The following is a 14,182-nucleotide window of genomic DNA, read 5'->3' as shown; positions in this document are numbered from 1 at the left end:
TATTTTCCATTTTTGCACAGCATTAATTCCACGCGGACACTTTCATTCAACCCTCTTTCGTCAACGTTCCATGGGTTTCCATTGCCAGGATTTGAAGACGCACCCCGAGGCATCCAACTAATAACGACAAAATGGGGGTGGGTTTGGTGGGTGGGCGAAAGACGATGGGGCCAACCAGGTGGGTTTCAGCATACAACATTATGCGCGTCCTCATGTGGTCCTCCCTCCAACCGGTGGGCCAAGCGAATCTAAGCCGATCGCGGCCGAAACGGTTTCGCCCATTTGCATACGCAGTATTTCACCCGGCTTTCCGAAGAAGAAGAAATAAGGATGATGGAAGCCGGTGCAGGATGCCGATCACGTAACGTCGCTCGGGACGCGACCAACGGGAGGCGCTGGTATGTCCTCAAACACTTTCTACTGCGCCTAAACTGAACACTGTCGTACGGGCCAAAGATTAACAAAACTAAGCCAAATTGGCAAAAAACAAAAAAAAAGCACCTCGTTTGATGACCGTTTGGGTGCATATTTCTGTCCCACACCAGCTCGAACGCATCTTTTACCGATTTTATTTCCAATCGGCGCCGCTTGGGATGACACGATTGGGGCGATCGGCGCTGGCCCCAAAGCGGCTGACACCCGATTTGTTATCGGCTTTCGAAACGGGGACTTCGAAGTAAGTGAAACGAATCGATGGAGCAAAAAACAAAACCCAACACTGCATTTGGGAGGGAATTTATTGACTGCAAACCGTGTGGCTAACCTGGTAATCTCAATCGAGAATGTCAGAGCGTCGCTTTTGAGACGCAACCCTCGATGTTGGCGTTGGAGTGACCTCTGTGTTGCGTCAAGCTGACCGAGATGACTAAATGATAAAATCTAAAGAGGGACAGTACTCGAGCAAAAGATTTCTAAATGGATCTAACAACTCACACCGTCACTTTATATCACCAGACTTGTGCCGGGCAGCTGACTTCGGTTAAAGGGAAATGGGAGATTTTTACGAGTTACGCAGGATCTTTCATTTACTAGAAAGTATGAAGATCTTTTTCAATTATCTATGAAGAAAGGAAGAAGAAGAAGCATTAAGATTAGGAATATCCACTCACTTTGGTACTGGAATGAAACAATACTACGCACGTGTTCCTCTAAGATTTTCAAGCACACTAGACGAATTGTACTTTTATTACGCGATCAGTGTTTTTTTTTCGTTTTCATACAAATACTACATTCTAAGAGCTAGGGGTTTTAATTTAAAACATTACACAAAAAAAAAAATTAAAATCACAATGCCGACGCTTCTAGCTTCAGATTCAGCGGTTTTTAGAGCCTGCTGCAGAAGTAGTAATAGCAGGTGCACTAGCAGTATTAATGGGGAAAAGACAGTAGCAGCATCGGGACGCATCAGCAGTGGAACAAACGAGTTCCAGTGGCTACCACCGGCGTGTGCACTGCCTGCTTTGGTGAGCAATTCTGTATTTCTCGTTCGCATTTCCTCACAATCATTTGTCACGTTCTCTCGTTCTATTCGCCGACTCCCGGCTCCGTTTCAGTGCTCGCGATCAGATTGGTGTGCAATGTTGGACGACACGCTAGGATTTGCTCGAGATGATGCCGCGCGCAGATAGCGTGTGTGTGTGTGGGGATCTTCAGACGAACAGACCATTGATGCCGGCAATCGGTGGCATCTCCTTGACTGTCCGGCGGAAGTCTTCCACCTCGCAGCAAAGTACGTACCCGTCGCGAACGTTCTGCCACGCATCGGCCTCGTGCAGCTTCTTGAGCCACGAGATCTGCTCGCAGACGCTCGTGCAGAAGGCGTTCTGCTCGCGCTCCTGCTCCGTCAGCTGCGGCTTGTTGAAGATGGCGATCGCGGTCGCTTTGTCCTGCGATCGCACCACCGTCCAGTGCAGCTTCGGCACCGGGAACCGGTTCGTCACCAGGTACACCTCGGCGCTCTGGTTGTGCTTGTCCTGCAGGGTCAGCACACCGTGCGCGCCGGTAAAGATCTCTACCTCGGTCACCTCGAGCGCACGGATGTCCTCCAGCAGCCGGTCGAAGTTGAGCAGCAGGTCGCGATCCTTCACAATCTGGTAGTTCCAGGCCATCTTTAATACTGAAAGGTACTGCCGGTGGGTGAGCAGCGACTCGCCGATGTACCGGCGGGATTCGATCTTCGGTGCGTTTTTCACCCCGAACACGGCCCGGAACCGCTCGACCTGGTCGTTGATGTTGAGCGCCTTGCTGAGGTCCACCTTGTAGCGCTGCGTCGGGTGGTAGCCGTGGAAGTAGGTCGCGTTGTCCTTTACCTTGAGCGCCAGGTGCTCGATGCTGTTTGTGCCGGAGCGCACCTTCGTGTGGATGAAGTGCGTGCGGCCCACCTTCGCGTCGTAGCACGCCTCGCCAAGGATGTACGACTTGTTGCTGACCGGGTTGGTGAATCCGTACTCGATGGAGCGTAGGGTTGCCGGGCAACCCCGCACCGACACGATGATCTCCTCGATCGGACGCTCCTTACAGGCGAGCGCTGACACGAAGTTCTTATCCTGCCCGTTGACCACTGCAACAAGATAAATAACCAAAATGAGGCATCGCTCCAATGATACCGAACAATGACTGGTATACCTACCGAATGTCGTATCTTTCTTGCACTGGCCCCACAGCACCTTCTCCGAGGACAGCTCGCGGAAATAGTTGGGCGAGCAGGAGAACACCACCTCTTCACCCGTTGCCAGCGTTATGACATCCGCCTCGCGGCTATCGTTCTCTGGCGAGATCAGTACACCGGTCTGCGTGAAAATCAGCGGCGATGGATAGGACAGATCGGGCTTCAGCGGCACCACGCAGTTCCGCTCGACGGCTGTAATGAGAAATTTTCGAAATAGAACTGATAGTACGCTTTAAAATGTTGTCTGCGCACGCTGACCAGACATAGACGACACAATGGTGTGGTCACGGATGTCAAGTAGTATTTAATGGTGGAGAATCCCTTCATAAAGAACGCTTTGGTATTTCTGGACTAAAAGCAATGTCAATGTTTTGCCACGCTTATGTTAGGAATGTTTCGAGCTATGAAGTACTTCTTTCTTTAATTACTTTTAAGGATTTTCCTCCGCTCTCAGCAACTGGTGATATATTTTCCATAAACACGGCATATAGAAAGCCTCCCCGTTGGGCAGCCCGTTTTTTTCCAACCTTGGAGTGTGACTAGGACGTCTCTCCAGCCAAGCGAGAGGTTACGGAAACAAATCAAAACCCTCGGAGAAAACGTGGATTTTGTTTACGTTCGCTTACGAACGCGGGGCGGGAATAATATTGACACATGGTTGGGATCAAGGGTAGGCCCCAGTTTCTGCAGCACAAAACGGGTAAATACCGTGTGGTGCGAGAGTGCCGCTACATGTGTTCCCAGCTCCGAGGAGGGTGGGTGAGAGCTAGTTTTACCGAGGGGAACTAGACACATAACTACGTCAAGCACACTCTTATCGCTGATCGCAAATGATCGCGCTTCTTCCGTGTGTCTTAGACAAATTTGTAGCTTTGGGAGAGAGGAGGGTGACCGCGTTGGGTGGTGATTGTGGGAGGAAGTTTACCACTCTAATTCCTCCATCTGCTGGGCATAACGGTAGCACATCATCTTGTCGGCAACTTTGTTGCCCGAGAACTCCGGATTCGCGCATCTCAGGGTCCGATACTTGACGGCGAAGTGGAATAAACTGTCACTTAGTCAACCGTGGTTGTTGCAATTGGTATGTAACGTAACGCCTTACGGACACACACTGCACACACATCGAACATTTCACACATCCCGAGCATTCCAGACACCGTTGTGTTGCTTCGGTTGGCGGATTATCGCCGGGAAAGATTGGCATGTGGGAGAGTGTGTACAAAACAAAAAATGGCCGCTAATTGACGGCATGGTTATTCCCGGGGACAGTCACGTACGCCACCACCTTCGACCATCCGTCCCCGCGTAAGTGGTGTATGTGCAACACTTTCTTTTCTTTGTTATGTTTACACATTTGAATTGTGGTTTTACATAAATTGTTTTTCATTTGACCTTAGCGGAAGCAGATGAATTGTGCTGGTTCTCCCAGCTGCTCGGGATGCCCCCGACGAGGGTCTGATGACTGGACTACAAAACAAACGGGTGGCTCGAGTTCTGAAGGAGCTGCTGTATGCTGTATCGAGTGCGCGCTAACCACGAGTCAGCGTAAACTACAATCAGCCGCACTCTGTCATCCGAATGAATGCTTTTAGAAGCATCACACGCTTCATATTTCACCGTCGTCACCGATTTCGTCATTGCCCTTTGGAACGACCCGCGCAGGTCCAAGCGATGCTCTCCTTCGCCACGCCGTCGTCTTCATCTTCCGAGACGTAGCGGCGCGCGATTCGCGTTTTTATATTTTTTTTTTCGCGCCTTGGCTACGCTGTTTTTTTCCTCCCCGTCACGAACGAATCAACTCAATCATCGGAGTGTCGAGCCGCGTGTGTCGGTGTTCACGTTCTCACTTAGCAACCACAAGCCGCGCTTGGGGACCAGCTGTTTCGAGAACAGCGAGCACTTCGCTGGAATCGCAACGAAGCAGCAATCTGATTGTGACGTTTCTGATGGGAATGGTTTTTGCTTCCTGCCTATGCTGAGCTAGATTTTTCATAAATCGACAGAGTGTCTTCCGGTCTTGCCGGATGTGTAAAAAGTAAGTAAATCCTTGATTTTACGCTCTAGCCTTTGAAATGCTCGAGCGTATGATGGGGAGGTAAAGATTTAGCTCAAATCAATGAAAAATGAAATTTTGTCTTTATTTGTAACTTCTATCTTCCAGATGAATGCTAGTGTTTCCTGATGGTTGGAGAATCGTTCCAGTACATCAAACGGTCGCGATGTCGGCCTGTGGATAGAATATAAGTGATCACCAATTTCACTCCCTCGTCACCATACGGATTTCATCTTTCCACTGGGTGTGCCAGTCCGTTGAAGATGGACTACGAACAAGCATTACTCAGTGTATCAATCATGCCACACTGCACCAATGCACACGGGAGCAATGCGCAATTGGATAAATGGATGGATGCGCGCGATGCATTTCCTGGACAACCCACCGTACGGGCTGCCGTTTGTGACCCCGCAACATGCGCGGGCCACTGGGACGTCGTCATGTGACGTCTAGTGCTAGAACGTACGCGATTCGCCAACCGAGCCAAACCTTCTCGAACACACCCACTTTGATTGCCCACGTTTTCTACACGCAACGGGGGGCACGCAACACATCCCCCCGCAAGCAGAATGCTCGGTATTCTTCTGGCAACCCTCCTCAACATGCCCTCCATACAAGACTCTATGAACTAAGAATGTAAGAAACCACATCATCGTGAACCGTGATATGTAAGGGAAACTGAAGTGGCACCGTACCATTTCCTGCCGTACGATGGCGCGCCGTTTCTAGCGCCAGCAACAGTAGCAACACTATCAGTCTCTGCATTTCGGCTTTTGGTTTGGGATGAGGAATCGGTGGGCACGGCCTTTCGATTGCTTCAGCTGACGCCCGCACTACAGATTCGCACACGCTTCTCGGGAGTTGTAATTCGTAGGCACAACGTTGCCGATTATCACTCACTCTCGATGTTCTGGACACCGTTTATGCTCACTCCGCTGCTTTTCACTGGTACCAACTTGAAAACCACAACGTCCGGTTGGTCATATGGAGGTCACAAATACGCTTTACCTCGCACACCACACCACCCGTCACCAGTGTATGTTCTCGGAAACTGCCAACTGAAACACATAGGTAGACACGGGCACGAGCTCGGGCTCCAACTGAAGCAAGAAACACTCGATCGCGGGGTCAGTTCACTGATCTACGAACCCGTCAGAGGCGAAGGCTGTAACCTAATGGGCGCACAATCTCTCCCTGCAGCGTACGTTCGTTCTGAGCACCAGACTGTACCGTAATGAAATCGGCTAACGATAGTCTCAGAACCAGGCAGCGGATAGCACCACAGCTTGTTGCGAAGATCGTTCCCGATTGCTCGTACGAAATATCAGACTGCAACTAAATTGCGGGATGGCGGTTGATCAGAATTTATATGCCTCTCGCGGTAGTGTATGTGTACTCTGAAGTGGCACCAGTAGCAGCAACAGCCGCAGTAGCAGCAGCCGCGCGGGAACACAGGCCGCGCCGAGTACACGGCTGTGCCGAAGCGGCGGACGGTGCATATATGAATGATGATCTGTGCGATGGCCGTCTCCGGTGGTAGTGGTCGAGCGTGCCTTAATTCTCGAGAGTCTTATCAAAACCCAGTGCACTCAGCTTCCACTAACGGGGCCAGTACGGGGAACTGGATGAATGAAGTCGGAACGAGCAGTATGGCTGGGAATGAGAGATGAAACTCTGGAGAATCCTGATCATAAATTGACGGGAGAAGAGAATGATGCCATCCACGCAAGCAGCATCCAAGATCCTGCTACATATATGGTTCTTCTTTCTTCAAGAATCTCTCTCTAGGGTTCATTTACTCGAGGGTTCATCTCCCCCTATCTCCCACTCTAAAGTATATTCAACGTTTCGTATAAGAGAATGCCTGATGATCTCTCCAACACTCAGTATGGCGTTTATCCCTATCTCCCCAAACGGGGTTGGTAAAAGGGTATTCTTAGACTCTTCTTCTTTAGTATACAAAAAAGGGGGTTGATGTTGATGCTCCCATTTTGTGTGTGCCCGTGCTCTTGGCAATGAACCTACTTACACAACGTGGCCACCACCGACTTACCCCTAAAATATCGCCAGATGGTGAACATTTATACAAAATCCTGATAGAAGCATCGAGCAGTGCCTGTGACCGCACTCGCGCTCGCGAGTTCCAGCTGTATGGTGAAATAAGAAAGATTGCTGGATTCGCGTCATTCAAACTGGAACAGCAGCACCGGGTGGGAAGAAACCATCAATCATAATTTTTGCGACGTAGCCACAGCTCCACGGTTCCTCCTAAAACCAACCAACCACTCGCCACAGGGTCTTTCTCCGAGTTCCGTTGTTGGATCTCGGTGGTTCTTTTGAAGGACCGGACCACACACAGAATAACGATCCCTCGACCGACACCACTTCCTATCGAACCGGGTCTACGATCCGGATTTGGAGTACATTGACCATGAATGAACGATCCGCCCGTGTGATGGTGGTGTGTGGTGTGTTGATCGTGTGTAGTAAATTCGGCACAAACTTTGATTATCAGGAGGTGCTGAACTCGCTTGCTAAGTTCTCTTTTTAGACGCAGCAAAGGTTAGACCAGCGCGTGGACGCTTTAAAAAGCAGTTTGATTTAAAACGGGAATGTGGGAAAAAAATGTGTACAACTACACAAACGACCTCCAGGGTTTCGTGAAATTGATAAGAAATGCCAATCCATAGAGAAAAAAGCAACCATTCTTGTGCACAGTTTTGTGGTGATCTATTTGGGAGACGATTTTCTGGACTTACAAATGAAGAGGATATACATATTTCGAATGTTAGGAACACCGGGTAGCTCATCAATAGGAATTCCTCAAAGAAATATTATCAAACCAATAGTTCTTAAGTTATATTGTGGGGACGTGGCGAAAATACGGCATAAATTATTTCATCAAAAATTCATTACGGAATCCACTACCACTAAGGGTAAATATTGTGCAAGCCAAAATTCCTTCAACTCACAAAATGGAAGCAACCCTTAAACATACCGGAACTGTCGACTAAGTAAGCGTCACTTCCGGTACTTTCGTTTTCAACTTCGATTTGACATCCTCCCCAATGGGAAGATGCCCCGGTACGGTTGTGTAATGTTGTGCATTGGTTTCAAAACCGAATACTCTACAACCACTGTGTCGGTTAGTACTTTCTCTTTCGCTTGGTGAGGAATCCGTTTATGCATTACTAGCACGTCGTCGAAGAACTTTAATATACTTTCGACGCACACCGTTCCGGAAGCGCAAGCGTGGTTAAACGGACCCTGCCGGTCATCGCCGATGCTTGTGCTTCCCTCGATGGCAATGCTTGTTGTTGCGCATATCGCACCCACGATGGGACATGCACATTCAAGGGGGGAACACTGTCACTTGCCATTAGTGTCAACGCAGAGAAGCCGAAGCATTTCTTCACTTTCATCGTGTCGCATATGAATTTCGTATACGCATCGAGCGCGCTTAGCTTGCGCGGTGTCGCACTTGGCTAGGGTACTCCTGCATAGTGGGAACGCGCCGTAGTAGACTGGAGAAAATGTTGCAATCACCACCGGCATGCTGTCGAGTTTATCCAGCATCGGAAGAGTTGTAGCAATTGCCACTCGGCGATCTGCAAATTCCAGTCTTCACCATGCAATCGTTTCTTATGCCATTTGCTTTTCTTCCTTGCCAAAGCCTGCCAAGCTTCTCTCGAGTCGGTTCGGGAACGTAGGACGCTTACTCACTCATCCGTCCGATGGCGCTAACCAACCCAAGAAGCCGACGAGAGTAACGGGAGAGCGATTCACAATGTAATGCAAACCGTTTAAGTATCCGCTTCGGCGATCCAACAAATCAACTCTCGTCGTGGTTGCCATTACCAATTCTAATCACGTCCGCTTGCGGACTCTATTTTTCAGCCCGACGGCGACGATATCTATATATGCATCGTGTATCGTTCACGAAAACAAATTTCACTGCTGGATGCTTTTGGCTTCTATGCCACCAAATTAATGCTCAATTCATCTCATCCATTTCATTGTATACAACCCATGTAAAACTATTCGTATCAAATTGACGCCCAATGGCGGAGATTACTACATCCGCTATTCCATTTGATGATCGATATCGTCGCTTCGTGGATTTGATTGGCTTCAACCATATTTGCAATGTTCCGCCACAAGATAATTTGCTTGTATCACGTGCCTGGGCACTCATTATGACTTCTCATTATCATACATTTAATATTTAAAATTGATTTTCAAAATGTTTTTTTTTTCCCCGATGCTAGTGGCAACCTTCGTGTTTGTTCAATTGCAATGTTCTTAAATTATAATGTCAGTTTTCGTTTCTCTTATTTTTAGTGTTTCGCTTCTCAAAAATAGATATGTTTGCTTCATTTTAGCTCCTTTTGATGTACCATCACCGCATAAGCAACGCGCTTATAATGTTCCCCGGAAAGGATGAAATATTCATATGATTTTATTGTGTACGCAAATATTGCTTCGGTTGTCGAACATCAACATCGCCCTTGTCTTATACGCGTCTCACAAAGAATTGGGGAGGTGTGGCGCCTCATTGTCGACACGAGGGAAGCAAGATGACGCCCAACGCGAAAGGCAGCGGACGTCGGTTGGAGTTCTTCACTCGTTGCCTGGTTTAAAGTGACACAGCAGCAGTCCGAGACGAGCGCGCTCCGGATCGTTAACCGTGCGAACCGTGTGGTTCGTCCGCGAAATAAGTGCGGGCGCACATCTTTTTTTAGCTCAAAAACTTGACCGCAAATGGGTGGCCATTTGATGGCAATTTTCTGGAATCCAATTTCAGCCGGCGACTGGCGCGGACCACTTCGGACCGGATTGAACTGCCGGCGCGGATCGATTGCTCGATGCCGCTGCGGGAAGAAGTAGACGCTCGTGTCGCAGCTGCTGACTGGCTACCTATCGTTTGGTTGGTGCGGCGCTAAACCATGGTGGTGACCGTACGCGACTCCCATCTGGGACAGGGGGTTCGAGGACGGAGCACGGAGTGGATGCTAGAGCTATTTCTGGGTGTAGATTGTTGCTCCTCTTTTTTAGGAATTGATTCCAACGCCCAGGAACGACCGACGACGGGTCATAGGACGACGGCATGTGCCAACATGTGATGAGACGGCGACGGCAAATGCCGATGGAAGCGCGATGCCGGCCGCAGCTTTAATTTAAACACTCCGAGCCATTGTCACCGCAGGCGTGTCAGCATCACGTGTAAGCAGTTGAGCGGGCAATTGGCGGGAACTCAATTCCTCTTAATTCAATAGACACGCCACCGTTCGCGCATGTTCGCTTCGGTGGTACAAAAACCGCGACCATACCGTTCGCCTGCGAGCGCACACTCCGTTTAGCCCCGCCGGACGGAATCGGTGCTACGGCCCGGAGCTTTCCCTGCACGATCCATGCGATCCTTATCGTCATGCCGGTTTGTTTTGGCAACCGTACGAGGGATGCGATTCACGGCGCATGTTTGGAAACTTCGATCCTAATTGTAGATAACGCTGATAAGCTATCGCGGGAAGACGAGACGATGGGAAAAGCACATTACACTTTGGTTTCGAGGTACCTAATCATGAATGGGTTTATTCACTAGGGACATTGTGCACGTCACCGGAAAGCCCTTGCAAAAGACCCTTTGTTTTGCCGAATCAAAACTGGAGGGTATTTGACTTGGATTTGCCTATTTGACTGTCGATCCAATCCTAAGCTGACCCATTTTCATATCAAGACAAGCAAGAATGCTGAAGAAGCGGTCTGGTCATTCAAACTATACCTAATAAAAACTGTTTTCATATAAGTAAATTGCGTTTACTTTTATTTCAGAAGCTTCTATTTGCAGCACAAGAGCAACTCTGCCCAGCTGCTTCTATCTTATTACCATGAAGGAGTTTAACAGGTCCCAACATTATGGTCTTTTTTTAAGGATATTTTTCTGATATTGCATTTGGAATACATATTTTCCTTATTTGTTAGCAAAAACTTTACAAAACCACTGACGATTCTATTCAACGATTTCGTGTGATTTTATTTCCGCAGAGGAAACAACGATTTCGTGTGAAACAGAACGCAAAGCAGAGGAAAATGCTCGGCTTCCGTCATCGTTTATCAGCATAAAATTGTCTTGTTGAAAATAATTCCCCCAAAAATAAGAGATTTTATCTTTCATCGATTTTTTTTTTGATTCCAGAAAGAAAACTTATTGGACTTTGGTGCTCAACATTTGCTTTAAAGTGTCGCTGCATTTTCCTTCCACCGATCGAGTGTCCATGCGACACGCACGCGGGCCGAACCGGGTCCCTAGTGTAAATTAATTGAACACATCGCCCACCCTAATAGGGACGCTGCTGCCGCTTGGTTGCTGCAAACTTTCCTGCGCACACATGTGCACGGAAAAGCCGTGGTGTCATTGCACCCGCGCTCGATCGAAACATCAATAGCAAACCACAACCCAACCCCAACCATCGACATCATATCGCACGTTCATATCAGTGGGGAAGGTGAGGAGAACCTGGGGTGCGCCAGGAGGTGGCGAACGTGCTCTGCCCAAAGCTGGCCATCCTGCTCCGTGGCGTCGAGGCGCACAGGTTGTGTTTGGGAGGGAGGCAGCGCGTGTCTCCTTACCGGGGACTGACCGACTCCCGGTTTTGCCGTTCGGAACAGTTCTTGGAAAATGGAAAAGTGGGTGTTTTCCCGCCGCTACCACGATCCCGCGGCCAGAGAAAGAGAGAGAGAAAGACCTCCAGATGGTCGGCGGATGGCTTACGTAAAGATGTGTCCCCCTCGGGTGCGGATCAACACACACTCTCACACACTCCGGTGCACAACACGGTGCGCGACAAAAACAACCAACAGATTGCAACGCCCGATGCGCATGATCTAAGCGGAGCAATGTGCAGAGTCCATGTTGGGACTCCTCTGCTGGTACCTCCCGGCGGTCGTATCCTGCCAGTTAGCCAGTGGGTGATGATCCCCTCTCCCCGATGGGCCGAGATGGTGCGCTATGACACACTCGGGGACTTGTCGCCGAGGCGCACCGATCGATCGATGACAGATTGATGAATAGACCGCACCGATAAGGCAGTGATGTCACTCTCTTAAAGGGAACGTGGCGTGAAAATTTCGCTTTCATTCTCTCGCCCCACGATCTTCCAGCAAAGCACGTCGATCGGCTCGCGAAGGCGGAGGTTGCCGTCGGGGGGGAAATAAAAAAACTGAAAGTTGTGCACCGCTCAACTACCGATCGATTCCAGGTGGAGGAAAAGAAGGACGTCCGTGCGAGTATTTGTATCGAGCGTCGTCGGGGCAGGTGATAGATCGGAATGTCGCACGCAAATTGTACGTGCGTTGGTAGTGCGATGTGTTTCCCTACAATTGCCATAAAGGTGGAGCTACAAAGTTTTGCCTAACGGCGGCTGAAGAAGCTTCCAGAGTCAAGGAGGCGAGTCGACTGGGTCTATCTTTGGACCGGACGTTGCTACCGGTGACAGCCACAAAATGGATAACGTTTCCAACCGGTCGTTGTCCTCCGATTTGTTGGGGGAGGGCCGAGTGTCGACGGTGTTGGTCCGTTCTTTTGTTTTAGCGACATGGCTGGTGATCAGAAAATTGCATTGAGTTGCCCTTATATTTGTCAAAGTGGCGTTTTTGTCGATTTAAAATTGGAATAACTCGATCCAAAAGGTTATGTTATGGATCTAGTTTGTTTATACGTTAATTCAAATGTTTAAACATTCGCTGAAACTGTTTTGTTGTTATAAATTATAAAAAAAATAAGTTTTTGTTTTTAGTTTGAAGAAATTCTTAGTTGGTTTTGTATTTCGAATTATTTACCTGTTGAAGAAGGATGCAAAATGCTTGAAATACAGAATTTTCCCGTTTATACGGTGATCCCAGGTTTTTCTTGATACCTTTTCTTTTTCTTAATATTACGTTCTGATAATAAAAATGTGTTCAAATTTGCTTGCCAACGAACGGGATTTTTAAGTTAAGCTAAGCTTAGTTTCTCAGTCTCTTTCCCGCTGACAATCGAGGGTCTTCTGTTATGCTTTAAAATATCGCCCTCTAGTAAGGTTTCGAATAAGGATGTAAAATAATGCACAATGGGTTACAATCAGTTGATAAGTTTTATTTTCATATCATGAACTACATGTAAGATTTGTGTGTTTGTTTTCTTTTGCAAATATTTACAGCACTCTTAATTGTTACTCAAACTCTTATCAATTACATTTATCAATACAACGGGTTCATCGGGTAGAGAAAGTTGATCGATGATAGCGGAGGGGGGAATCATTATCCTTTCTTGCTGATGTATGTGGCGCTAGCGTTAAGAGGTGTTTTCATTTTGATTTTTTGTGTTTAAAACTCCGATTCTTTTATGCGGTTTCGAATTAACACGAACAACAATTAAACGCTAGATGTGTTGCTGCATTTGAATTGCATAGAAAAAGAGATGATAGAAGTTTTATAATTTGCGCACCGTGCATGATCGCAACAGTGATAGAAGCCATGTTTCAGTGTGTTTTAGTTGAGTTTCTTTTTGTTGTTTCTAAGTGAATGTAAGAATGGTTCCTTAGCGACTAACAACATCCCGTTTCGTGTCGTGTTTTTCAATTCGCGACTCAAATCATCGCCCTTGCAGATGCGTGTGTTTCTTATCCCTTATCACAGTCACACATATACAAACTGACCATTCGCTCAGGCCCAGGATGTGGTACCGAAGCCCCGGGTAGTTTGCTCGCGAATATACGCACGCTCTGCTGATAGCAGGTATTTTTGTGTGTTTCTTTTCGTCCTACTAACCTTGGTTGGTTTGGTGAGGTTCAGTTTCCTTTTTTTCTTCTTTTCCTACGCCTAAACCCTATCCTCTTAAGCATCTACAAAATGTGGCACTGCAGTCGTCTAGCTATTAGCACTGTGCAAAATAACGTCCGAGGACGCGCCGTTTTCCGCCTTCCTTCTTCTCAAAGTTTCATGCATGGAGGAGAGATAAAACCTTAAACCTACAGTACAATTTTAAACCATCGATTAATGTCGAGTAATCAACTCGGATTGTGTGTTCATGTATCGGACACAGCTACATTCCGGCAGAAAGTGTGCTGCAATTACTTTCCCCTTCGCATGCGGTGCAGAAATAAACGAGTTTTGTTTTATGTTTCGTATTTGTTTTTGAAATGTCGATGAAAATGGAAAATGAGTTCTTCTTTGCTTAAATAAACTAATAAAAAAATCACCCAACTCACATCATCTAGATGAGTTTGAAAATAAACTCGGTGCATTCGATCAACCCGAGACACAACTGTCGCTGGTTCGACGAGTAACTGTGTCTCGGCTTAATCGATTCACTCGACCGGTTCGAGTCATGGATGAATATGTTCGTCGATTCCTTTCTTTTGCCCCCACGTGTGCCACTTGCTGAATGGATTAACCAGTTTAGTCGTTTCAGGCAAACGCAT

At 47.8% G+C, this 14,182-nt stretch overlaps 1 protein-coding gene across 1 annotated transcript; it reads right to left on the bottom strand.

Annotated features, from left to right (window-relative positions):
• Nucleotides 1-1,649: 1,649 nt before the first annotated feature.
• LOC131282145 (uncharacterized) lies at nt 1,650-5,486 on the bottom strand. The gene is made up of 3 exons (XM_058311545.1): nt 5,417-5,486; nt 2,630-2,887; nt 1,650-2,560 (listed from the first exon to the last, which is right to left on the bottom strand). Exons 1-3 carry the CDS (start codon nt 5,484-5,486, stop codon nt 1,650-1,652), a joined length of 1,239 nt encoding a protein of 412 aa, XP_058167528.1.
• Between the last annotated feature and the right edge of the window lie 8,696 nt (nt 5,487-14,182).

This window comes from Anopheles ziemanni, chromosome 2, assembly GCF_943734765.1.
Source record: "Anopheles ziemanni chromosome 2, idAnoZiCoDA_A2_x.2, whole genome shotgun sequence".
NCBI lineage: Eukaryota > Metazoa > Arthropoda > Insecta > Diptera > Culicidae > Anopheles > Anopheles ziemanni.
Note: the sequence above shows the minus strand (reverse complement) of the source record. Positions and strands in the feature narration are given on the sequence as shown.